This window comes from Hypomesus nipponensis, chromosome 15, assembly GCF_054491055.1.
Source record: "Hypomesus nipponensis isolate SF chromosome 15, ASM5449105v1, whole genome shotgun sequence".
NCBI classification, from domain to species: Eukaryota; Metazoa; Chordata; class Actinopteri; order Osmeriformes; family Osmeridae; genus Hypomesus; species Hypomesus nipponensis.
The window spans coordinates 14,788,420-14,814,690 of NC_140375.1; the positions used below are offsets into that span (position 1 = coordinate 14,788,420).

At 47.7% G+C, this 26,271-nt stretch overlaps 3 protein-coding genes across 3 annotated transcripts; 1 reads left to right on the forward strand and 2 right to left on the reverse strand.

Moving 5' to 3' along the window:
• Positions 1–411: 411 nt before the first annotated feature.
• serpinf2b (serpin peptidase inhibitor, clade F (alpha-2 antiplasmin, pigment epithelium derived factor), member 2b) lies at positions 412–4,495 on the reverse strand. Its single transcript, XM_084673862.1, has 8 exons — positions 4,335–4,495; positions 3,590–3,658; positions 3,140–3,434; positions 2,524–2,667; positions 2,243–2,431; positions 2,010–2,152; positions 1,422–1,626; positions 412–1,200 (listed from the first exon to the last, which is right to left on the reverse strand). The coding sequence occupies exons 2-8, from the start codon at positions 3,644–3,646 to the stop codon at positions 848–850; spliced, it is 1,386 nt and encodes a 461-aa protein (XP_084529988.1). The 5' UTR covers positions 3,647–3,658; positions 4,335–4,495; the 3' UTR covers positions 412–847.
• Positions 4,496–4,685: 190 nt separating this feature from the next.
• wdr81 (WD repeat domain 81) lies at positions 4,686–16,237 on the reverse strand. The gene is made up of 12 exons (XM_084673861.1): positions 16,039–16,237; positions 14,775–15,254; positions 11,032–14,591; positions 10,832–10,939; positions 10,338–10,537; positions 9,866–10,047; positions 9,586–9,751; positions 9,323–9,488; positions 8,376–9,218; positions 8,099–8,244; positions 7,820–8,002; positions 4,686–6,779 (listed from the first exon to the last, which is right to left on the reverse strand). Exons 2-12 carry the CDS (start codon positions 15,131–15,133, stop codon positions 6,453–6,455), a joined length of 6,240 nt encoding a protein of 2,079 aa, XP_084529987.1. The 5' UTR covers positions 15,134–15,254; positions 16,039–16,237; the 3' UTR covers positions 4,686–6,452.
• Positions 16,238–17,324: 1,087 nt separating this feature from the next.
• On the forward strand, positions 17,325–23,521 carry slc13a5b (solute carrier family 13 member 5b). Its single transcript, XM_084674048.1, has 12 exons — positions 17,325–17,450; positions 18,294–18,422; positions 18,647–18,783; positions 19,072–19,298; positions 19,558–19,732; positions 19,834–19,956; positions 20,062–20,274; positions 20,424–20,530; positions 20,633–20,754; positions 21,046–21,207; positions 22,190–22,327; positions 22,479–23,521. Exons 1-12 carry the CDS (start codon positions 17,352–17,354, stop codon positions 22,602–22,604), a joined length of 1,758 nt encoding a protein of 585 aa, XP_084530174.1. The 5' UTR covers positions 17,325–17,351; the 3' UTR covers positions 22,605–23,521.
• Positions 23,522–26,271: the final 2,750 nt, after the last annotated feature.

The window sequence follows — 26,271 nt, forward strand, 5'->3', positions numbered from 1 at the left end:
GTTGTGCCGTAGACGAGGTTCCGTTTCCGGTTAGTGGGCTAGATCAGATCAGCTGTCTTAATATTAAATTATTTGTTTGCATTGTTGTATTGTTTGGAATAAACACCCTTCTTTACGTTCTGTCTCCTCCCCGCTAGTTCTGCACGCATCTTAGCTTGTACAGCGTAGTGTTAGGCTCCTCCGCCTCTAGACATTGGGTGGTCGTAACAACTTGTGTCTAATGTAGACCACATATATGGAAATACGTATAATATATGTGTGTGTGTGTGTGTGTGTGTGTGTGTGTGTGTGTGTGTGCGTGTGTGTGTGCGTGTGTGTGTGTTTGATGTAGACAAGCTAGCTAGTCACTATCACAAGGTGCTGTAATAATACAAAATAAAAAAAAGTTCGAGAAAACGGATCACCAAAATCTGGGATATAGCTGCTCCTCTTTATTTGGTCACTTATTCACCCAGAAACATTGCAAACAATCTGATTTATGTACAATCAATCAGTGACAAGAAGAAGTCACAGCTAATATGACTTTTTTACGCCAACTACCTCCTCATCAAAATGTTAGAGAGCAAACGGTCCAACTTTTACAAACTTATTTCTGCACATTTGAGGGATTGATCAAGAGCATGATTCAGTAGGGGGAAAAGGCATAAAAAAGAAAAAAGATGCCATTTATCTTTGACATACTTCTTCTGTTAACTATAACTCACTATAACGGTTGACTTAAACCTCTTCAGTTACCATGTTGTGCTCCTGAGAGGCTTGTCTGAACACGGTTGATTCTGTCAGACAGCAGTTCAGTTCATGGTCGACTGTAGTCTCACTCTCAGCCCACAGAGAAAAAGGATTCATCCTACTTAGGCGGGCCGCCAAAGGAGCGTCCACCAAGGTTCTTGTCAATAGGATACTCAAATTTATCCTTGTTGCCAGATCCTGCTTTTTGCAACACCGGCGCTTCAGGATTGGGGTTGGTGATGACACCCAGGAAGATTGGCGCTTGTGTCATGTCATCCATTAGAGCGAAAAAGAAAGGCTGGTTGAGATTGAAAGAGGGGTTGGAGCGTGAGATGCCTACGGAGGACGCTGCGGCTGCCTCGGCCCCCTCCTCGTTTATCTCCATGCTAGTCCTGTGATGAACACTAGACACCAGCAGGGGGCCCTCTGATATCCCTGCCAGGTTAGGACCGACAAACAGCTCTCCTAGACCTGAGCACAGCATAGTATGGAGGTTGATTTCAGCCATAATGAACACAGAGTGAAAGAGAAGCTAGTTTAAAACAGAACGTATTTGTCAATAATAAATAACCATAAATACCCCGTCTTTATCAATTAAGACATAAAATATATTTCTCTGGAGATCCTTTCTGCACACTCAAAAGGGATTTTTCTGAGGATTATTTTAGTTTTTTGTTATACATAGATCTTACCCATGCTAGTCAGAGTCTCCTGTAACTCCTGAGTGTATTGCAGTTTGAACTTGGGGAGTTTGACTTGCATAGCCCTCTCTTTAGGGAGGCGATCATACAGGTCAGAGATGTTCAGCTTGGCTGCCAGGGTGGACATGTTCACATGGCCAGACGTGGGCATCACCACCAAGAGACTCATCATGTTCCTGAATGGAAACCGAGCCACCTGCGCATGAAGAGGAAGGGGGGGGGGGTGATCAGTGAGGTGAGGAGGGAGGGAGTCGGATGGCTGAGCGGTGAGGGGCTATTAATCAGAAGGCTGCTGGTTCGATGCCAGATGACGTTGTGTCCTTTGGCAAGGCACTTCACCCTACTTGCGTCGGGGGGAATGTCCCTGTACTTACTGTAAGTCGTGCTCCGGATAAGAGCGTCGACTAAATGTAAATGTGTAGCCATACAGGCTGGTTGACAGTTAAAAGAAAACTTGAAGGAAAATGAGGACCACAAAAAGGAAGGAATTGGAGTGCAACTGATAGCTTGGCATGTAGGAAGCCATGGGAAATCTTTGACTTCTCCCACAGGCTGTCGGTGACAGTGTGAGTCCCTCACCTGAGCTTCCAGGTCGTAGTCACTTAAAAGGCTCAGTGGGTGTTTGGCACCTTCCATCATGTCAACATCCACAATGTGGTTTTCATCGATGTGAAAAACTCCTCTTGAGGTAAAGCGTGAATCGAAGCGATTCCTCCACTCGCCTGGAGAAGGTAAGGTGGGAAATTCATGATTACGGTGTTAAACTGGCATTTTATTTGCATGGGAATATTTGCAGTTGTTTCCATGCATACCTTTAAAGTGTACAGCATTGATGAGCATAAGAACTAGGTTGGGCGGTAGGCTGGACAGGAAGTCGGACATGAAGCCATTTGTGGCCTTCTCCACCCACTCGTTCACCTCTTTAAGACCTTCCAAGGGCACTGGCTCTGAGTCATACATACGCAAAGATTCCTGGATAAACTCTGACCTTGGCTGAAACCCTGGAACACACATAATAACCTTTGGATCTTAACATTGCCGTGTGCTGCACGTAGAGAGAGTTTGGAGAATTTGGAGTGGACACACGACTAACCTGGTTTTAGGAAGATACGAGCGGCCAGTTGCAGGTCGCTGTCCTTCAGCTGGGCCAAAAGGCTGTGTAGCGACTGGTGGTAGCACGCCAACGTGTTGTCATGGAGATGACGCATCAGAAGCTCCTCTGTTTCATTCGCCGAACCTGAAAAAACAAAGACTCTTCTCACCTGAAATAATGAAAACTCCCGACACCTACACATTCCTCCCACTAGAGGCATGTTGTCCTGTTCCCTCTGCCAGGAACAGGACATTGCGTCATGAAATAACCTGATCTGGTGGATACATTGTGAGCATGATTAACAAGATAGGATGATGTGTCACCGGACCACGTCTGTTCTGTAGTAGGCCTCAGGGACAGAGAAGTGCATGTAGGGGCTCTAGGGTGAGGAAGGATTTTCCAAAGACAGTAATTTTCTGTGCTAATGTACTGCAAAACTAAAACTCAACCTGAGTCCAAGACAATTAATTAGTTAGGCAGCGATACATTTGGGATGGCCGGGGCCCAGGGGCCCCCTGGCCCCCTCAGGTTGTACAAGCGTGAGGCAGAGCAGTCTGACTATCCTCTCCTGAATACTGTTTAGTGTCAGTAAAGAGTAGATCATGGGAGCTCCTACCCAGAGCCAGCTGGGAGAGAGCCAGGGATATGCTGAGAGGGGACACGATCACGTTGGGCTGCTCGGGGGTCGTCTTCAGGTTCTCCAGGACCCGCATGCCCAGTCTCAGAATGGCTTTAGCTAAGGCCTCCTTAGATTGAGGACTGCGGCCCAGTGATTCGCATCCCTCCTCTGTCTCCTCGTCAGACGAAGCTCTGTTTGGGACGTCAGTGTTGGCTGCATCGGGGAAATGAGGCTCTAATGTGGGCCCTGCAGTCGGAGGGAGCTGTGGGTTCTGGTCAGGTATCTCTGATTGCTGTGGGAGAACCATTTTAGATCATCAGATTGAAAGAAGTGTAGAGAAGGAGCATTGAATGTGTTTAGTTAGACCACGACAGAACAGCGCTATGTCAGTTATACTTCATTGATAAAGTTGTCATTTGTATCCTACTTCTAACTTTAACGTCTTACAGTCAGTCCTTCTCCGCAGAGACAGATCCACATGACTGCAAGCAGCTGAATTTCCATGTCCAAAAAAGCCTGTAACAAAGGAGGATTAACTTTGATATTTGGGGCCAATTTAAAAATTGTAGAGGGAAGGACTACTACAGCTGCTGCCGCAAATAGCTTTAGTAACATCACACAGAACCCAATAAACTTTTTGACCTGATTAAATCTATGTTCTATGGTCATTACAAACCACTTTAGTTTTATTCAGTTTCAATCTAAATGTAATGTGTATCTCTTTTGTAATGTACTTCCTTCAGAAAAGCTGAAAGTGCCTCTCATCTGCATTCTCAGTTAAGATTCTCAGTACTTCATTATGAAATCTCTTTTCTAAAAAGTGGTACAGTGTGCAATGTTTAATGTTTGATGAACCACAACCACTTAAAAGCCCTCAAAACTTACTTTTATTTGTCTAGCTTGTATATTATAGACTCGAAACATAAAAACCAAGGAATCTCTGTGATCAGGCAACACTTTGAAATGTGCCACATAAAAAAATCCATCACTGTCTCTATTGCATAAATATGTTTCAAATGAAAGAGAGCCCTGTATTCAAAATCCAAAGCTCTCCAGAGTAATAATCCAAGACACGAGTGGCCTCTTTACTTCCAGTTTACTCCTTTCACATGTCACCATAAAAATCACAATCTTAACATTTAACCAAGCTCATTAGTCACATATAAAGTTTTCAAAAAACATTTGATCTTACCTGGTTTCGGTTGTATAAGAAATATGTTATCCTTTTTGTTATTCTTTCTAGAAAAGAAAGATAGTGTTGCCAGAATTCTCTTGTGCAAAAGACTGGTCGTTGCTCAGCCAGCAGTTAAATTTCAACTTCCATTGATCTGTGTCTCATTTAAGTGACTACTTGTTTGTAAATGTAAACACAGAGACAGGGTCAAACATCTAAGTCAAGCAGCAGACTGTTGAATATGACTAACATGGATTGGTCAATCTATAGCATGACACATCTATCCTGTGTGAAGACATTTAAAACACATTTCATTAAAGAAGGTGGTATATCCAGGTTCATTTCAGAAAACATTCAACAAACACTAGGTTCTGGGTAATATTTTATTAAACCTGTTAATAAATAAAATAAGCAATTTATTTGTGTATTACTCTCAATTAAATGTTGAAATACACATGGTGTGGACCATTTCTGATTATCAAGATGTCATTTAATCTCAATTGAAATGCTTTTTTTTGAATGCTCAAGGATATATACAAAAGTCACATAAAACATTAGAAAATTGGAATAAGACTTGTGAAAACACATTAGATGAATGAGTCGAGGTTGACATTTTTCAAAAAAGAATCTAGGCTGAAAAAGACTTAAATAAACATGTCACAGTTAAGTGGGTAGTAAAGAATGAGCATTAAACCTTGGCAACAGGCATTATGGTATGGAGAAAACACAAGTACAATACTAACAAGATAAAACATCATATGGATTAGGCTTTATTTTACAGCCCAGAATGGACTAGTGGCAAATAATAAGTATGAATACATATTTTCTAAAGAATTATACATATTTTCTAATAGTCGTTATCATGTATTAGCTAATATATCATGTTCTTTCTAACATCCAGACTGCAAAATAAGATACCAAGAAATATCTGTCAATATGTATCAACATTATATAAATCAGGAACTAATTCATAAATATAAGAATGTCTTTTGGTAACCACTGATTTATGTTGCACTACTGCAACATAATTTGCCATCATATGATTAAATGAAAAGTATATTCTTTTCCATACAAAAGTATATTGTGTCTTGGCATTGAGTGCTGCAATGCAAGGTTATAGGGCCTGGGGGATATGTAACAGTCAACATGTAGCTGTACATTAATCAAATCAATGTAATAAATCAATTTCAATATTTATATAGACATCATTAACATTAATGGTATTTAGCACATTCAGAGCTTCAAGTGGATCTTAAGCAAACAATTCATGGTAAAAACATAAAACTAATATGAACATCGGAATTGAAGTGCTACAAGTAATGCCCATGGTTCTTTAGTAGCAGTAGGCTAAGCAACTACAATTGACCTTGGCACCTAGCAGCAACATGCTGACCAATCACAAGCGTGAGTTTCCCCCTCACCCAGGGGGGGGGCCATACAATGCATGTTGTCATGGAGATGATTCCCCACAACCGCAGGAGGGAAACGGCCTAGCGTTGTTTTATTGGTCATGATTCATTCATTCTTAAAGTGAGAGAACAATCTAATTCTTTAGAAAAACATATGGCTAATAGACAAATTTAAAAACAATTTCATCAACAAATACTGCATAGTTAATCAGTGCATCTGATGTATTGTGTAATGTAAAGACGGGAGGAGGGGGGGGGCATCATTTTTTGGTGTTGGTATGTATCTGTTTGGAAAGTGTAAACTCTACATCAGAACCATGTTTGGTTCCACCTTCCTGAGCTGTGTCTCTGAACCATTATTTTGAATTCAATCATTTACCTAATTACGGATAGTAGTCATTATCACCGTTGACAGGCAAAAAGCATAAAAGATCCATATGGATGGTGTTTCCTTTTCTCCTTTTTGTACCAAAATCAACCAATGAGTCATTGGAGATGAGGGGAAAAAACATCAAATTTGGTCATTTACTACCACTGGAAGTGCAAAGTCCTGTTAGGACAGCGCTTACACAACTACTGCCTATGTGCTTCCACCTCCACGATAAAAAGCGGTTCAGAGGGACTAACTGTTGCCTCATCAGTGAATCCTCTCTATCCCACTCAGGGAAGAGCTGTGTCCTTTAGGACTGGACGCCGGACATGTCAGCTCCAGGCCGTCCAGCTTAGCTTAAGCTAACAGCCTGATGGCTCCGTTCTCTGAGCCCAGGAGCAGAAGCCTCTTGGTGGGCAGGACTGCCAGGCTGGTGAGGGTGCCACGGAAGTTCTCGGAGCTCAGCTTGGTGCTGCTGGCAGGGCTGGCAGAGACGTCCATCATGGAGTACACCCCTATCCTGTTGGCCACGGTGCCTGCCACTATCTCTGGGCCGTAGAGGTCGAAGGCGTGGATGGGGTCTGAGGGGGACTTGTACAGGTGCAGGGGCTTGTGCTCCAGGTCCTTCCACACGGTCAGAGTGTGGTCCGTGGACGAGCTGACCACCAGGTTGCCTTCAGCAGCCTGCAAAAGTAGACCAACGAGTCACACAGTCAGAGATCACAGAGTGATTTTTGCGCACTCGCAGAGAGAGACAATCCCACTCAGCTAAGCTTCATCTGGTTTCCAGCAAGCCCACATCCTTCTTTTCATTTTCAGTCACATTTGATTTCATATTTGTTTTTAGACTTTGCACCATCAAGTCTGGTTTGATCAAGTGTAAAAGACTTCCCGCCCAAAGTTGCACTGATAAATCTACAGGATGGTGAGGGGGTGTCTGGACCGTATGAGGACCAGTGGGAAACACTGAGGTCTTTCTAATGAGTAACTCATGTCCATATTTGCCTAAACCTGTACCTTCAAAGTCAGAGAGGCAATCCTTGACCCCACTATTGGGGGTTAAGCAAAGTTTACTTAGCTCTAGTGTTTTGTTGACTGCTTCTGAGCAAACCTACTGGGTAGGCCCCACTACCCCCTCCTCATGGGAAAACAAAAAAAGGCCTTCGCCACCAATCATTAGAATGTCAAAATAAAAACAGTTGTTTATCCCCCGACTGGTGAACATTCCGGGAGCTTGAGTCAAGACCTTGAGTCATGTATGCCCTGTGGAACTGCAACACAATCACGAGAAGTCCAACACACTTAAATGATGTGTCATGTCACATCATTTGTGCTGGGAGTATAAGCTGGAGCAGCTCTCCCTGTGTGACATGGTTCAGTCTCTGTAGCCTCTGATCATACAAGTACCGCACAGGAAAGGACTAATCATAAAACAACAGCCACTCATTGTAAAACGTACTATATTGAACAGAAACCAATCATACCAGCATGCTGTAATGAATAAACCAATCAGACTGAATAATTGGGTCATGTTTTCCAACAATGTAAAGATAATGGAATTTACCCCGGTGACACAATCCATGTTTTTGAAAAAGCGAAATGGTTTTCCCCTCATAATACATCATTTGTTTCTTTAAAACCAAGCAGGGATTAAAAGACAGTGCCCGAGTGCGCGTGTTCAGAGGGCGCCCCCCAGTGGCAGGAGGGAGCCTCCGCAGGCAGACCTTCATGTGCAGGATGTCCCCTTCGTGTGCGGGCCAGCCCCTCAGGACCAGGCCTGTGCGGGCGTCCAGCAGGACGATGAAGCCAGAGGAGAAGCCTGCCGCCACGGTGCGTCCTCCAGGGCTCACGGCCAGGTAGCGGATCAGCCCTGCGCTCACGTTGTTGTAGGCCAGACGGAACTCATGCTGGGGGGGTGGGGGGGGAGAGGGCCGCGGGTTACACTCTGGGCGCCGACGGATGACTGAAACCGAATGGCAAAGCCAAAAGGAGAGAGTTCCTACCTGCAGGCCGGGTTTGCGGGGGTCGATGAAGCGGAGGACAGAGTCGGCACTGCCAAACACCACGCTGCAGTGAGGCGCCGGCATGGTGGTCACAGCCGTGATGGGGTTCTTCCCATCTAGGGCCTCGTAGGAGCGGATCTGCTTACCTGGACCGACACACAGGGAGACATTTATCGTCCATCGATCCCCAAAAATTACAATTTAGAATCAAAACATATGCAGTATCGTGTGTGAGGGCCGTCAGTAATTGAGGCGAGGTCGTGTCCTCCACCCTCACCTGTGAACTGGTCCCAGAGGTGGATGGTGCCGTCACAGCTGACCACCTCCTGCAGCGCCTCCAGCTGGCCCACGTAGAACACCGACTTCTTGTGCTCGGCATACGTCATCCGGGACTCCACCTCCCGCGTCCCGTCGCCGTGGTTATACAGCGGCCACAGCCTCACCGTCTTGTCTTTGCTGCCGGACAGGAAGTAGTCTTCGCCCGCCAGCGGGGCCAGACACTTGGCGGTGCCCGTGTGGCCCAGGAAGCTCTGCAGGCGGATCTGGTGGAAGTGGAAGTGCGGGTCCTGCTGGTTGATGCCGATCTCATACTGCCAGTAGGCCAGCCAGTTCCCCTGCAGGGAGCGCCCGCTCCTGGGGAGCTCCTGCTTCAGAGCGCTGTCCTCCGGGGTGGGGCCCATCACCCAGGACGAGGACGAGAAGGTGAACGAGGGCCCGGCGGATGGAGTGGTGAAGGTGGAGGCGGCGGTGATGACGGGCCCGGCGTGACTGGGGCGACCCCAGGTGTCCATGGGGCCCAGGCTGGGGCTGGACCCCAGCTCTGGGTCCCGGGCCACTTGGATGCGGTTGCCCACCAGGTGGCTTCCAAAGGTGCCCGACTCTGGGAGGGAATCTGAGGGCAGGGGGGTGGAGGTGGTAGCGGGGGCGGGGAAGGGGCTGCGGCCTACATGCCTGCCCAGGCCAGGGGAGAGGCCCATTGAGGAGGAGGGGGGCACCTCTGACGTGGGCCCTGCAGTAGGGTGGGCGTCTGGGCTCCCTGGGCTGATTCCTGCTAGGTATGACTGGGCCAACTGCCAGACGAGATCATGGTTGGGCACCAGCTTATGGATCGCTGCATCACCTTGAAGAGACACAGAACATTAAGCTTGGCACTTTTGTTTCAGATTCTCTGAACTGTTGACTTGGGTGTGGCTGTGTGTGTGTGTGTGTGTGTGTTAGTCTCACCTATGAGGCAGTAGAAGGGGATGAAGGAGGCGTGGGCCATCTCATGGTTGAACACTGCTTGCAGCTCCTTCAGAACTCCCAGCTCACACGTGACCTCTGACCCATCGGGCGTACACACATCCACCATGGTGCACTCTCCCACCTCCCTGCGGGGGGCGCTTTCCAGCTGCAGAGATGGACATCAACGAGAGGTGCATGTTTAAGATTGCAGCTGTGCAGACAAAGGGCAGTCCTTCCTCAGAGTGTGTGTGTGTGTGTGTTACCTGTGACTCCAGGCAGTTGAGCAGGGAGAAGACATTGAAGAACCTGCGCAGGGTGTCACCCATATGCTGCTGCACCATCTCCCTGCCGATGCGCAGACAGATGAGAGCCATGAGGCTCAGGGTCTTCAGACACACAACAGAACGCGTCTGCACTCCACTGGGGAACCTGAGCAAACGAGAGGGAGCACAAGCAAGCCTCAAAGTGGAACCCATAAAAAAAACCTCAATATCCATCATGTCAAATGACATAATTGCGTTTGACGTGTGCGCCTGTGTTTACCCCATCCTTGGAGAGGTCAGCAGGTCCAGTAGGGGCAGGAGCACTTCCTGGTTGATCTTCATCAGCATGTCCATGAGGGTGGTGTCCGACAGGAAGACGGTGATCTTCTGAGTCAGCACCACGGCCCCCAGAAGCCCCGCCTCCTTCCTGGTGTTCAAACGGCACGACGAGGGCGGCGCCACCTGAGGAGGAGCACAGGAGTGAAGGACACTCCCACTAGACACGCCCGCTAGACACGCCCGCTAGACACGCCCACTAGACACGCCCACTAGACACGCCCACTAGACACGCCCACTAGACAGGCCCGCTAGACACGCCCGCTAGACACGCCCGCTAGACACTGTCACACAGTACCCGACCAGAAAACCACACTCCAAAATCAATATGTAGCATTGCAAGTGACTCGCTAAAAGCCGATCCTTAATAAGTTGGGTGACCAGGCAAATGAAAGCTAAAAGAACAAAAGTCGTACCAGGTAGCCAATGTAGGGCAGGTACTGGTAGGTCAACACAGGCTCTCCATACAGATGGGCGATGTAAAGCAGACAGTCCAGGACTGGCCCTGCGGTCTGGTCCCCTACCACAGGCTTCTTCTCATACACACTGCCCATCCCAACACCCTCCAGGGTGCTCTCCTCTGACACAGGGGCCACAAACTTGTGCTTATCCGGGCCTCAAAAGGGAAGGAATGAGACACAGGGTTACACAAGGGAAAAAAACTGTTATTTGACATAGGGCTTAGTGATTTACTTTTTTCCCCCCTCACTGTCCCAGTACCGTCCCAAAGTGCAAAATGAACCATCCCAAACTGCATTTTATACTGTTACGGTCTATTGTCCAGCAGTCGTCCCAAAGTCTGTGTTGAACTGTCCCAGACATCTTTTACATCGTCGACGGGACAATGTTTATTTCGAGCCCTGTATGTAGAATCACTGATGACGACGCCTAATGGCATTTGGTTACTCACCAACGTAGCATGTGGTGAGAAGCCTCAGCAGATTCCGGGCCACATATCGAGAGGTCACCGTAGGTCCAAGCTTGGCAGACAGCCACCTTACTGTTTTACAGACTGTGTCTGGGACAGAAAAACAAGCACACTACTGAAGACAGCGGACGACACAGATGTGACATGCAGTGTGTGTGATACATGGGTTTGGGGCGGCTCACCTAGAAGAATCTTGTGCTCTTTCTCCTCAGAGTCCTCCGACGGGTCATTCTCCTCCTCTTCTTCTTCTTCTCCAACCATCCCCTTCTCGGTCTCCCCCAGCTCCAGCCCGTTTGCAAACTCCCCCTCCAGGGTGGCGCCCGACGTCTCGGTGCACCCAGACAGGGTGAGCTCCAGGCTGGGCACATGCTCCATAGATCCCCCCTCCTTACCCTCTACAGTCTCCGTGTCCTCCTCCAGCTCCCCTCCCTCCTCCCCCTCGCTGGTCTGCTTCAGGTCTGTGCTGCTGTCGCCAGACTTCAGGCTGGCTCTGTCCCGCGTCGAGTCTCCGTCGCCCAGGGAGACTTCGCTGGCACTGCTCTTGTCGCTCAGTTTCCCCACGCTCACAGACTCCTGGTCCGGCTCCTTGCTCGTGGAACCCTGGCTCTGCTGTTTGGCCCCCCCAGCGCCAGCTCCTCCCCCGCCGTTGTTGACGTAGAATCCGTTCTGGAAGTCCTCGCCCTCCGAGAGGAACACCTGGTCGTTGAGGCTGATCCCCGAGGAGTAGTCCACCAGCCCAGGGTCCCCCACGCCGCCAACTCCGCCTCCTCCTCCACTGGCCCCACCCACCTTCCCGCTGACAGACCCAGAGGAGGAGCCCCCCTCCCCCAGCTGGTAGTCCTCCTCCTCCTCCTCCAGGTCACACGCACCACCCCTCAGGCCTTTGCAGGCCTCCCATTGGGGCCCGGAGCCTGAGGTGCAGCTCTCGAAGCCAGTGATGACCTGGAGCACATGTGGCAGGAGGTTGGACAGGAAGGCCTGCAGGCCGAGCCTCACGATCAGCTGCAGGACGAAGCAGTCCGTGTAGAGGTAGAAACGGCCTCGGAGGCAGTGCGGGTTCTCGTACACGCTCACCAGGGGCTTCAGGAGGTACTTAGCAGCGTTCCTGGGCCCCAGCACTCTGGAGATGGGCTCAAAGAGGTACCAGGCGGCATACACGGCAGTGGACTCCTCCAACATGAGGGTGAGGACAAACGGGAGGAGGATCTCAAGGCCTTCTGCCGTGACGTTCCCTTGTAACAGAGTCTCCAGCTGCTGCCACAGGTGGAAGACCACGTCCCGGCCTTGCAGGTTGCAGGTGGTCTCCATCTTGGTGTGGTAGGAGAAGATGAACCCATGGAGGGCTGGGAAATAGGCGGGAAAGGGCAGAGGGGAGAGAAAGGGGCTCAGCAGCTGGGAGGGGTTTGGGGGAGGGAGACCCTCGTAGATGGGGTCATATTTGAAGAGGAGTGGACGAGGGCAAGGCTTCTCTGGGTGGGTTTTAAGGGGGTGTTTCCGCAGAAGCAGCAGGGTCTCCAGAGCGTGGTGCAGAGGCAGAGGCACTTCCCGCAGGCTTCCAGAGCACAGCTTCATGACGGCATGGAAACGCTCCATCAGCGGAGCGCCTGGTTTCACACTTCGCAGCTTCGCCGAGTAGAATATCTCCGCCATGAGGACACCCAGGGCCTGCATGTCCCGCTGGTAGAGGGCCGTGAGAGAGGGCAGAGACTCCGCAGCGTTCCTCCGGTCCGCCCCTTTCCTGGACTCTGCCGGTTGCCACACCTGGGTGTGCAGACTCTTGACCAGGAAGTTGTTGAGTTTTTCCAGCTCTTCCAGGGGTTGTAATGGGCTGAACCCTTCAGGCAGGGTGATCTTGAAATCCTCCAGGTTGGCGCCTCCCACAAAGCCCTCCCCGTTCTTCTTGTTGGCCCCTAGCTGTAGCTTCGCACTACGGAGGCCAGGGCCCAGGGGGTTCGTGGCACCTCCCAAGCCCTCGGTGGGGTAGGAGCTGGGGGACTGGGACACCAAATGCTCCCCTCCTGTCTTGCCCCCAGCTGTGGTGACGTGGGGCAGTGGGGTTGAGCAGGACGCCGTGACTGAGGCGCCAGTGGAGGCCAAGGAGTCCAGAGCTTCCATACCTTGTTCAAGGTCGTCGTCGCGGTCCACCATCGTCCAGCCACTGGACTCACAGCCTGTAGCCTCTGGGACCATCCCGTCCACGGCATCCGCCATGGCGCTGAACAAAGGGATTTGTAGAGAAGGCACATTGAGAGCAGCTAAGCCCAGGAGAGGGGGCTCTGGGGGGGAGTAAAGTGCGAGGCGAGGCGGGTGAGGCTGGTCAAACAATTGCACCACACCATAGCTTGTGAGGTGGGTGTGGTTGTCCACCAAGTGCAAGCAGACGTTCTTGGCCTTGACTGCCTCTTTGCCTGACAGCTTGTAGCCGAAAGTGAGATCTATCCAGTGGTGGAGATGCTGGGACACATCTCTGCTCTCCAGGAGACGTCTGTGAATCTCGACAAACTCCTCACATGACTTGCACCAGGGGGGCACATCCAGGCCAGGCATATCTGGGTGGATGGAGCGGAATATCGAGGGATCGGTGTAAAACTCCGGAATGCATTCATCCGGAGTCCAACTCTGGATGCGTTCCATGCTGGCTGGGTATTCATTAGGCTCCCACTGTGACCTCACATGGCTGCACAAAACCGACTTGGGCGTCTGGCGGGCCTTGTAGACGTAGTAGGTGATGTCTGACAGCACGTCTGAGATGTGGTGTGGCACGTGGAGGTGGTCGGAGAGCCCGGCTGCCCCAGTGCCTACAGACCCACCCAGGTCCCCTATAACACCCCCAGCCGCCCCTCCGTGAGCCCCTGCTGCAGCCAGAGCCTCTTTAGTCATCTCATAGGTGAAGTCCAGCTGCTTGTCTCCTTTATTCAGCCTGAACTTTGACCTTTTGAGGTCCCGGAACTTCCCGAATGGCACAGTGAAGTCCACCACCCAAGGCAGAACAGGGTGGTAATTGGGGTCTCCTTCCCGCCTTCCAGCTAACCTGTTCAGCTCCATCAGGTAACGAAAGTTGCCCACCCGACCATGGACCCAGTCCATAACAAGGGACGTGAGCTCATTGGAGCAATCACTGCACAGCGTCCTGTCACTTCCCACACCTGGACTCTCTCTCACCTGAATACTGTTTGGCGCTTGTCCCCCAGTAACGTAGCTGTCCGCCTCTCTGTTGTCCCCAAGCTCTTCATAATGGGCCAGGTTGAGCCTGAGGCGACTACAGAGTTGTTCATCCACAGCGATGTCCTGCAGGGAGAGATCTCCACAGGACAAGCCTGCAGCCTGACACGCTCGCAGGGCTATCAGTAGCTGGTAGAGGATGAACAGCACTTTCGCATGGCTGTTGGCCAGCTTGGCTGGGCTGTAGGACACTATGTCATGGAGTGAATACTGGGTGTAGGGTAGAATCACATAGAGCATATCTGCTGACTCCAGCAAGCACTCGGCAGGGAGCACATTAGGACATAGATTGTCTGAGTGGCGTTTGGAGGTGGAGAAAGAGCTGGATGGGAAGAGGTTGTCTTTCTCTTTCTCTCTGGCAGGGGAGAGGGATGGTGATATCCGGTCGGTGGAGACAAATGTGGAGCTGAACAGTTTTTGCAAGGCTTGGCGCACGGAATCTATGGCTGCCGTGTGCATTTGGTCTGTGGCGCCTGCATATGGCTGCATCAGGTTGTAATGAGCCTCACACCAAAGGTTCCTGCAGAGAGAGTAAAGACACAAGTATTACAAATGATTTGTGTTAGACGGAAATAGCTATTTAATGTACCAACATGATCACATTGCCATTATTGAGTATTGCAGTGGGAAATTGTAAGAAAATGTGTTCAAATCAAGCAGCAACGTTTGTAATGTAAACTGGTGAATAAAAACGGTCTAATACCTAACATTACGCTGTGACACTTCTTGCATTGTTTTCATGAAAGAGTCGTTGGAAGCTGGGTCTCCGTGTGTGTATGGCTCTCTTGTTATCCTGTAGCCCAGCTTGCCTTTCCTCAGCCCGTGAATGCACACTCGTGTCCAGCCAAGAGGCAGCTTCACCTGGGAGCGCTGGAGGAAAGTGCGGAGCTCCGCCTCACTGAGGCTCTCTGCACGAGTGCATCGGGTGACTCTCCTCTCTCTGAGACCCACCACCCAGCGCGTGGAGACAAAAGCCACCAGCTCTTGAGGGCGGGGACCTGGGCTCAGCTGCCGACGGTCCACCCCCAGGTCCCTCTCCACTGCTGTCACAAGCCACTCCATGGCTCCTGCTACGCCTGACACGAGTGACCAACGGCCCTACTGCCTCTGCTCTACTGTCTCCGCTCTGGTGTCTCCAAAGACGACGGTTCCATGGAGATAGGGTGCACTGACATCTGGAAAGCTGAAGAAAAAAGAAAAGAAAAAAAGAACTGAAACTGTAACCGCAAAACGTTCTTGTAAGGCAATAAGGAAGTGCACTTCCTAGAAACAAAATTAATAGAATGCACATGACTTCTTGTTCGACAAGCTTGTCTTTTCTTGGACCATGCTCAGTACATCATCACATGACTATTGCTTCACAGAAGCTTTTCAAGGAAATGAACTCGATGCTCGACCTGGCACAAGCGTGCTGAGTGCTGCACCCATTATAAAAATGAAGGAACTGACTGTCAAACATCTAATTAAGCGTCAAGCTAAAAATCAATAAATAATTATTATTTATGCAAAGCTTCTCACAAAGACTCCCTAACTAAAGTTAATTAACAATGTGTTATTGTAAAACATGTACAGTATGTGTACGGATGGGATAATACAATGACAATGGTGATAAAGTGGGCTATAAGAACGCATGATGGCTTGTTTGCAAAGTAGTTAACTAGCTGTCAACTCCGGACCAGCCTCAAGTCTCTCAGTCAGCATTACGATACAGAAATAAGGGTCCCGTGACATGTTGCGATATCAGCTTTTAAAGTCACTCTGTAAAGTGTAGAGCAATGTCTAAATCCACCAAAACTAGCTATCAAGAACGTCACTTGCTAGCTAGTGTGCATTCGTTTAGCTAGGAATGAGTTCACACCACCGGTCTGGTAGCTAATAACATTGTTTAATATTAAGTTGATGACAAGCTAATGTTAATCAATTAGTGCTAACAGTCGCTTGACTTAGCTAGCTAGCTGGTCACGTACCTCCACTTCAGTAGCAAACAGCGCTTAAATGACACTGTAGCCAGTTCAGCAGACTACTCCAAAAACCGGATTAGCTATATTGTTTGTCCACACCCATAGTAAGAAGGTACGTTATGGAGGATACTGCAGTTTACTCGCTAGCCCACAAAGAACCAATCAGCCGATTATGTGTTGTTCTCTGCAATGCTAGGGGCCATGTTGTTCTATGAGAAAACTCATGTGACTCTTAATGCAAACAAAACCTCATCCATGTGCTCACGCGAGAACTTGAGTATTTGTGTTGTTGAACCGTGATGCAGATCTCAATTAAATCCACCAGGTGGCGGCATGGTAGCTCTCGTCAAGTCTACGTGAAGGCAGTTAGGCTACATATTACACTATGGGTTGAATATGCTTAAATGTACAGTAGTAATCACATATCATATATTAAGGTATTCATATAGTCTGCATAAATAATTACATATGTTGATGATGCCGTCCTAAGTGTTAATTGAGAGGTGTCACTATTTCGAACTCAAAATCTTTGAACTAACACCTCAACTTTGGATGCCTTGCTCTTTGATGTTTTGTAAGATATTATACGTTTTAGGATTGACAGTCGATCGTATGTGACATTGCTCATGGCACAGGAGTATAGGCTTAGCCCTAGGTTTTTAATTTGTGTTTGTTTCTTTGCTAAATGTAGTTTATTGTCAAATTCCCCTTTTGCGAAATGCGAACCGCTCATCTGTAGTCTTCATCGAGGCTCACTGCATTCATAGGCAATTGCATGTAAAAGCAAGCTCGTGATTTAGCAACCTGACTTGGTAGAACATTTTGTACCTTGTCCAAATTGCTGACTTTCACTGTAATGACATGTCGTTCTCACCTCCAATGGAGCTTAAATGTGACTGGGCAACGAAGTGGAAACCCCACACACTGGATAGCAAGCTAACGAGCATTGAGACAACAATTTTAGAGACACAAAAGGTTTCCCGGGGAACTGAATTACTTTGTGAGAACTTGTAAGTTGTGGGAAGAGCACGAACATGGACTCAAACAAACGAAATATTCACTTTTAATAGTGTATATTCTTCTGTGTACATGATCAAGCCTCTCATTATGACAGAAGTTAATATGTTGAGAGTAGCTTTCATGCCGCACCACTAACTGTGCGCAACAGTCTCTCTCTCTCTCTCTCTCTCTCTCTCTCTCTCTCTCTCTCTCTCTCTCTCTCTCTCTCTCTCTCTCTCTCTCTCTCTCGCCTTCTCTTTCTCTCAGTGCATGCTTTCATCAGTGCAGTCCCTTCACCTCCTATTCCCTTCAGTCAAAGAATGGAATGTTTGAAAGGGCTTCGGTTTAAGAAGAATGAAATTGTTATATTTTTCACCCCGTTAATCCTTCTTCCATTGCCTTTGGTGATCGGGACCAAGGTAAGTGCATGCAAAGGAGATATGTTATTTCTAACCTCTCGCACACTATATTGGGCTACTGTCAATTAGTACGTAAAGCTTTCGATTTATATAACACTTTTTAACAAAATAAAGCATGTGCTAATTAAAATGCTTTACAATTCATACGAACTAACTATTTACTAGGAGTTGATTATAGTTGTGTCCAAATGCACCTGTTGATGCGCTGAAGCTTGCCGGTAGACCGGGCAGAGCACGTGAGAAACCAAAGTGTGCATGGGAATGAACCCGCTATTCCGAGCGGCCGTACCAAGTTAAGCTATTATTCTAAGCCAATGTTGTTCATATGTATATGGATCGAACATTATAAAAAAGACTGAATACTTATGACTGATTCAAGACCTGCAGCAGTAAGCTGTCAAGTCAGTCACACAACTTGTTCTACTAGGTCAAAGCCACGTGTGTCGTTTTAGTGTAAAGTTATCAACATGCAAACACAAACAGAAAAATCTTTGATTTCCATGGCACTAAATACAGTATAATTGAATAGACTTTGCTGTTGAAGCACGATTAGCATCAGTATAGTAAGCAATGTGGGTGTGCGGCCAGGATAGAGTAAATCACAAACAAGTGACTTAAAACCTGTAAACCTTGATCTTTTACCCCAATCACCTTAAAAGTCGTATCAGTTGATCTTAGTTATGTAATGGATAAATTGCACCAATCCTCTCTAGCTGTCACAGGAGCTTCTTTCATGTGTTTAAATCAAATGATATTTATCTTCTCTCTCTCTCTCTCTCTCTCTCTCTCTCTCTCTCTCTCTCTCTCTCTCTCTCTCTCTCTGTGTGTGTGTTTATTCCACAGGAAGCAGGATGTGCTTATGTGATCATCCTCATGGCAGTGTTCTGGTGCACGGAGGCCTTGCCGCTGGCTGTCACTGCTTTACTCCCAGCTCTCCTCTTCCCTCTGTTTGGAGTCATGAAATCACAAGACGTAAGCAAGCGTCTAGAAGCTAAGGATATGTCTAACACCAGAGATTCCAAGTAAATCAATCATAGAATTAAGTAATGAATGAATGAATGAATAAAAAAAATGAATAAATGCGAATGTAATTTGTTGTATGACAAATATTGGTTGAAATCTGCTTGAAATGAGAAATATGTGGAATGATCACAGACGGTAATCGGGGAGTATTGTGTCTGCGGTGTGCTTTGCAGGTGTGTATGCAGTACCTTAAGGACACCAACATGTTGTTTGTGGGGGGTCTGATGGTGGCAGTGGCTGTAGAACACTGGAACCTGCACAAGCGCATCGCCCTGCGAGTGCTGCTCTTCGTAGGGGTGCGTCCCGCCCTGTGAGTTCACAGCTCTGGAACAATAAGGCTCCTTCTCTGTTTGGTACTGCACAATTCACAGCAACGTAACATCCGAGGCATCCAGGATGAAGATCCTTTTTGAACGAAACAGTCATTTACAACCATAGGCAACATGCCGTTATTCAAGCAGTTTCTCTGCCATTTTTTCATGTGAACAGGTTACGCTTCACTGTACTGTGTTACCGACAGCATCCAGGTTTAGATTAAGATCCTGTCCTTGGTCTGGAGACTAACGTGTAGGTGTCTGCTACCCTGCTGTGTGTACAGGCTGATGCTAGGCTTCATGGGGGTGACAGCCTTCCTGTCCATGTGGATCAGCAACACAGCCACCACAGCCATGATGGTGCCCATCGTGCAGGCAGTGCTGAAGCAGCTCAACGACCAGGCAGAGATGCCTCAGATCCTCAGCACTGTGGAGCAGGACCAGAACCAGAACCAGCCGGAACAGATAAACCCTGAGAGCAAACAGCCAGAGAAGCTGCCAGAAGGACCAGGTAAACTGAGAGGAGGAATAAACTCAGCTTTTTGTCACACTTTGTAATATACTCTTGAAATACGTTTGCCATTCAACGCTCACACCATAAAAGTTCGTTTTTGTTGTGGTTGTGTATTCCTGTACTTTAATGACCATTTCATCACACATTGCTTATATAAAGTATATATGTAGAGGCAGAGAGAGAGAGCTCATGTGGCCGCTAGCTCCATTCTAACTCTTCAGTGTCCCTCCCCCTCATGTGCTGGTGCTGTGGCCAGTGGTGGTGACCTTCCTGGACGCGTCCGCCGAGTTGACGCGGCGCAAAGAGGCGGCAGAGAGACGGAAGATGTGTAAAGGCATGACGCTGTGTGTGTGCTACGCTGCCAGCATTGGGGGCACTGCCACCCTCACTGGGACTGGCCCTAACCTGGTGCTCAAGGGACAGATGAACCAGTGAGTGTCTGGACCTGATGTCTATACAGTGGGGGTTTCTGCGTGCCCATTCACCCGACGTTCTTTTTTCGATGCTACGTTTGATGTTTTTGTCCCCTCAGGCTCTTTCCTGACAACGGAGACGTCATCAATTTTGCGTCCTGGTTTGGATTCGCTTTCCCCAACATGGTGTTCATGCTCACCCTGGCTTGGCTCTGGCTGCAGTTTGTCTACATGGGCTTCAAGTGAGTCCTGAAGTTTCATATACCGGACGATGGCCTTCATAGCCGGCTCATGGATGTCACATGTCGATCCTTTGTCCCCCCCCCTCCCCCCCTGTACCTCTCCAGCTTCAGGAAGACTTGGGGCTGTGGGTCGGTGAAGACTGAGAAGGAGATCGCCGCGTACAACGTGATCCGTGAGCAGTACCGTCAGCTGGGCCCCATGTGCTTCGGGGAGCTCAGCGTCCTGGGCCTCTTCTCCCTCCTGGTGCTGCTGTGGTTCACCAGAGACCCAGGCTTCATGCCGGGCTGGGCCACAAACGTCTTCAACTCCGAAGCCGAGTACGCACATATCTTGACTCGTAGGATGTCTGCACGACAGCACACTCTTTACAAAGGCTTTCTTTGTATGTGACGAGAGAATCAGAAGTAGATTTTTGCTTCGATGAACCCTTTTTGTAACGGACGATTTTCCGGAACCCCCCACCCAGGTTTGTGTCGGATGCCACCGTAGCAGTCTTCATCGCTGTCCTCCTGTTCGTCCTGCCCTCCAGGCTCCCTCGCTTCTGCTTCTGGAGGTCTCGGGGCTTCGACATAGGTAAACACGCCCTCCCAAACAAAAAAAAAAAAAATCTGCAACGCATACATTTAGTTGGCCAGCTAGCATAGCTGTTAACAGTGTGACCTGCCGGCCCCACAGAGCCCAGGCCACCGGCCGGCCCCACCCCTGCTCTGCTCACCTGGAAGGTGGCTCAGAAGAAGCTGCCATGGAGCATTGTGCTTCTTCTGGGGGGAGGTTTTGCCCTGGCCAAGGGGAGTGAGGTGAGCATCCAGGGATCTATTTAGATGGCTGAGCGGTTAGGGAATCGGGCGACCAATCAGAAGGTTGACGGTTCAATTCCCAGCCGTGCCAAATGCACTTCACCCTACTTGCCTCGGGGGAATGTCCCTGTACTTACTGTAAGTCGCTCTGGATAAGAGCGTCTGCTAAATGACTACATGTAAATGTTATACTGTATGCAGCCTTGTTGAACCTAACACCTGTTTAGGCATATTGAATGTTAAAAACGTACTTGCCATGTTTTATTTCAATATCCATGTGTTCGTCTGTAGGTGTCGGGGCTGTCTAAGTGGATGGGTGATCAGATGACTCCTCTGCACACTATCCCTCCATGGGCAATAGCTATCATTCTATGCCTACTGATTGCCACGTTCACAGAGTGCACCAGTAATGTGGCCACTGCCACCCTCTTCCTACCCGTCCTCGCCTCCATGGTAAGGCTCCACAGGCTGCTGTTACATGACTGCAGGCAGGGTTACGTAGCCATAGAGGTTATATACAGGCAATCTCCTCGTGAAAGCCCCTTTTGAAAAGGTCCTCCAATCGGGGTCCAGAACTAAAACCACTCCCAGCCGCCAGACGGCCTACATTCTGTTGTTTGGTTCCTCGCCCCGGTGAGCCAATTGGGCTTCGTTTGTTTGGTCCCCTTCTCTGGGGCCCTTCCTCCACTGCCCCCCCCCCCCCCAAACATCACCAACTCAATTGAACCAATTCAGCTCTTGTTCTAGTGCCCAGTCCATCCTCACTGAAGAATGACATCACTGTGCCTAGTTGTCAAGCACTCGGAGAGCACCAGAGCTGGCCAGGGAGGGAATGCACCAAACAGACGTATTCAGGGAGGGATTTATAAAGGGTCAAACAAGGGGGGTGGTAAAACAGAAGAGTGTTGGCTTCAAATGAGACGTGATGGTGGGCAGAAAAGAAACATCTGACCAACTTGAACAGTGTTTTTCTACCACGCACGTCTCGTCTGAGGAAAAAAAGAGGATTGTTTTTAAGTCGTTTTAGCAGACAGTGCGATTAGGCAGAAAATGAATGGTGTTTCTACAGTCTGTAATTATAGTCCCGACCATAAACCAGTGTTCTAGAAACCACCGTGCTGCGTGTTTCAAGCCATTCCTCCGAGGCTCATATTTGCAATCTATTCCTGAGATTACGTTGTCGTACCAATCCTTCATTACTGCTACCAGGGTACTTTTTACATCCTCGCTTGTGTCATGAGCAACGCCCCAAACATGCCATTCTGTAGAATTACATCTTAATTACGCTTACCTAATGAAGGTTTTTGGTGTAGCATTACAATCCCAGTGGATATGAGTTATGAGTCAGCTGATTATGGTGCAGAGTCAGACTAGCATGTTGCCATGAGACGCGTCCTTGGACCAAACTCAGTTTGTATTGTCTGTGTGTTTCCAGTCTCAGTCCATTGGGATGAACCCTCTGTATGTCATGGTGCCCTGTACACTCAGTGCCTCCTTTGCCTTCATGCTCCCCGTGGCAACGCCGCCCAACGCTATCGTCTTTTCCTTTGGCTACCTCAAGGTTTCTGACATGGTAAGTCTGACTGAGTTTCTTCCACAACATCTCCCTGCGCTATGAAAGTCTCCTCACACATTGAAGGCCATGAGTTGACGTGGCAGGTCAAGTCTACACAATAGAGGAGTTTTCTAACCGCTAACCCCATCTTTCCTGCCTTCGCTCCCAGGCAAAGACAGGGGTGGTCATGAACATCATTGGGATTCTGTGCATTACACTAGCCATCAACAGCTGGGGCAGGGCTATGTTCAACCTGGACACTTTCCCATCCTGGGCCAACGTCACTGGGGTGTGAGCCTGGGTAGGACCAGGCCCCTGGAACCTGAACAGACGGGCCCTGCCCTGCCCTGCACCCCCCCACCCCTCCTCCATAGGGTGCCAGGAACCCCCTACGTCTCCAGACAGAAAGCAAAGCCAGACTGTCTACGATCATGGTGTTGAGACAGAGAAAGACCTGTCGCTGAGGACCCTGAATGGAAAGATGTCACCTGATTTTTGCCTGGTGACTTAGAAATGACTGAAGGGCAGGGATGGAAGAGTTTCATTGCTGTAATACTTGACTGGTTATGATAGTCATGCAGAGTATGTACAGTACGTTGTTATTGAGAAATGCCCTTCATCTCTCATTCATTCACTCCCAGAAGTAAACAAAGCTCTTTCTGTCTTTCAAGTGTACCTTCATCCAATCTTTTCAAGGCCTATTGTTTATTCAGTCCATGGCCACTGTATATATGTTAGAAAGGTAATCGACAGCTTTACTAAATCCAAAACTGCTTTTAACAAATTGAGGGTTATAGGTCATTGATCCAAACAATATGTGGCGATTCCTGTCTATTATGTATTTCCTATATTGCTTGTCGTCCAGTAGATTGTTATGTTTTGTTTTTATTAGTTTCTTTACTAATTTTTACACTGTATTGCTGAAACATGATACTTTATAAATTACAACATGACTTGAACTTTGAATATCATGATAACACAAAGTGTTTATGTGCATACAAGATGGTTGTCTTATCAGTTGAGATATGAAAACAATTATTTCTCAGATTTATGAACAAGATTATTTACAACAATTTATGAGCTCATTTGGATGTGAGAGAAAAAGGTATACAATTGTATACTGTACTTCATATTGTAATGTCAACTGAAATCGCAAAAGCCTATAACAATAAATAAAGCATATTGGCTGGTTGCAAATTCAGTGTGTGTGTGTCAGGTAAAATAGTACTGTAAAGTCAGGTTTTACTGTAACAGACATTGTGACAAAACAGATTTTATTCACAAAATGTTAAATGAAAATAAAATATAAAGCTTTTTAGTCTTTTCAATTTATGTTTATGCCTGTGTATTGCTTTAAAATAATGTTTTTTCAAAGCCCACTAATTCTTCTAAACCGCCTTATAAAAGTCAACGTTTAGCTCTGGGCATAAAAAACATAATTAAATGTAAAATTCAGATTTGGGTTGGAATCTAGACAGAAATAACTAAAGGGGCAACTCAAGGAATGCACCTCCCATGAAAATTCCACATGAGAAGCAGTTCTTCCAGGAACGTGTGCTTGTGAAACACAGGACATTTAATCTGTAGACTGTTAGACGCATCCAAGAACATTGTTTAGGAACAAACCATTCTTGAACTGGAACAATATGATATCGACCGCAACCCTGGTCTCAGCTATTTGTTACTAGGGATTTCAATCAAATAACATGACTTAACATAATGACCTATGAAATAATAACTTTCACTTCTACCGAGGACAGCACTGTTGTTTTTTGTCTGCTCCTCTCTGTTGTGATCTACTGTTTTGTAAGTAGGCAGACGTGATTCCATAAACACATGTTTCTCACATCGTTTAAGCCTGGGCTGAAGGCACCTGGAGAGATTGCTCCAGTGATGGACAGGAGGAACAACAGAGGCCTTAGTAGAGGATTCTGGATGGATACTTGTAATGCAATCTTGTTAGACAAACAGAAGTGGCAGCATATTTCACAAGGCCCCTTTATAGACTCCAGGACAGTTCATAACAACCCACAGTCTCCTGTCATGGGGCAAACTGAGAATCTCTCACCATAACGTCTTTCACAGACAAGACAGCACATGTTTCACAGACACACATTACATTTGAGCAAATGCTGAATCTTAGAAGGGAGCCCACTGACGGTTTGCAAGGTGTCAACATTCCACGATGCTGATGGTGGGCCGTAAAAGTGAAGCAAAGGTTATACTATCTGTCAGATTATAGTAATGTTTTTCTTTAACAGACGCTTTGAACCAAAGCAATCCACAGCATAGGTGGGATTTGAATCTGCAACACCTTCATCTGCATTCAAGTGCTCTAACCACTGAGCTACACCTTAATAATCTTTACATTTATTCATTTAGCAGACGCTCTTATCCAGAGCGACTTACAGTAAGTACAGGGGCAGGGACATTTCCCCCCGAGGCAAGTAGGGTGAAGTGCCTTGCCCAGGGACACGTCATATTGCACGGCCGGGAATTGATCCGGCAACCTTGTGAGCAAAAGCCCGATTCCCTAACCGCTCAGCCATCTGACTCTAATCTTTAGTATTAGAGGAGGAAAGCTAACAGTGTGTGTGTGAGATGGAATGGAACAAAAAGACCTTGACTGTGGAACGATGGCAATTAAAAAATATAACACTTGAGGAGTAGTTAACGAGTGGTTATGAGTACAGTTCAGACCGGATCACCATGATCTCAGATGCCCCACGGGAATAAAAGCTTATGTAATTACAGTGTCTTTTTTCTCACATTGCTGCTTTTAAACCACCCACTCATTATCCAACTGAAACATATAGCAGCCTCTATACTTGGCTATAAATACATTTAAGTGCTTAGCGAGAAAAGGAGCGCAGTAGCTATTCTCTTTGCTGAGGTTGCTTAAAAGGGATTCCTCGGACGAGCCCCTTCGTGAACTCAGCACGTTCCTTTAAACCCTGCGTGCCATGGTTCCCAGGGGTTCTCGAGTACATCACGCTAACATTCTTGACTAGAAGTCAGCAACTTCCATGGTAGTAAAGGGTGTTTTGGATCCTGCCAGAACCTAGACTACATCTCTAGATTCGCACCGGATGTCATGCTCAGGTCAGAGAGGGGAAAGGAGAAGAGTCTTTGCATTGCTTTCTATCCATCTATTGTCTTCCACCCTCAGTCATGGTTCTCCAGACAGAGCGTTTCCTAGACCACACTGATGTCTAAGCTTCCTTTGGCTCTCTTCTAAGCACCAATATCAGTTACCGAAACAGACAAGTAATAGTCTGTCTGATACAATCAACCTTTCCTCACAGTCCTAACATTCTACCTAAAAATGGTCTCCACTGACCATTTCAGTCTCCAATTAAGTAAGCGAGACCTTCTTCACTCAGTGAATTGTCCAGAGCCTAAGATAAAACTGACCGTGTCTGAGGAGAGGGGGACAAAGGCCCTTTCTTTGTGTCCTTTTGAGGTTCAGTTGAGTTGATGGTGACCACATAATCACCCTGGCACACAATTTGTATCTTTGTAAAGCCTCTGAAATGGGAAATCAAAATGTACATATATATATATATTATTTTTTTTAAACATCACTGGCTGTCCCCGAGTTTTCCCCGTTTCAGTTAATAAAGATGTGGTTTTCTAAGCAGGAAGATAAAGCAAACAAGATAAAGAAAAACAGGCACTATTCCCAGGAATAGTGCCCGTGACATTCATAATGAAGGCTGACATTGTTTCAGTAGTTTACTAACCCTGGAGGGATGCCCGGGCCTCACCGTACAGTTACTGTACAGTAGGGAGATTTGATTCATGAATGTATTTCTTCTCCAAGTGTGGGCTGTTCTAGTCTGTAGTGTCCGTGAGGAAATGGCTCCATCTGTTGGTGCATCTACTGTTCTGCAGGACTTGACACCAACGTCTGCTGTTAACGTTGAATCACTTTTTAAACTCGAGAATTGATTGACTGTGGA

Bases quoted from the DNA above. Each gene is read 5' to 3' on its own strand.
- wdr81 (XM_084673861.1), bottom strand. From the start codon at position 15,133: ATGGAGTGGCTTGTGACAGCAGTGGAGAGGGACCTGGGGGTGGACCGT. The intron at 10,538-10,831 runs GTGAGTAACCAA...TTCCCTTTTGAG, and splicing joins TCTCACCACATGCTACGTTG to GCCCGGATAAGCACAAGTTT. The intron at 8,245-8,375 runs GTGAGGGTGGAG...GTGTCGGTCCAG, and splicing joins CCTCTGGGACCAGTTCACAG to GTAAGCAGATCCGCTCCTAC.
- serpinf2b (XM_084673862.1), bottom strand. From the start codon at position 3,646: ATGGAAATTCAGCTGCTTGCAGTCATGTGGATCTGTCTCTGCGGAGAA. The intron at 2,432-2,523 runs GTTAGTCGTGTG...TGTGTGTTCCAG, and splicing joins TCGTATCTTCCTAAAACCAG to GGTTTCAGCCAAGGTCAGAG. The intron at 1,627-2,009 runs GTGAGGGACTCA...CTTCATGCGCAG, and splicing joins ACTACGACCTGGAAGCTCAG to GTGGCTCGGTTTCCATTCAG.
- slc13a5b (XM_084674048.1), top strand. From the start codon at position 17,352: ATGGAATGTTTGAAAGGGCTTCGGTTTAAGAAGAATGAAATTGTTATA. The intron at 19,957-20,061 runs GTGAGTCCTGAA...GTACCTCTCCAG, and splicing joins TTTGTCTACATGGGCTTCAA to CTTCAGGAAGACTTGGGGCT. The intron at 20,531-20,632 runs GTAAACACGCCC...CCGGCCCCACAG, and splicing joins GTCTCGGGGCTTCGACATAG to AGCCCAGGCCACCGGCCGGC.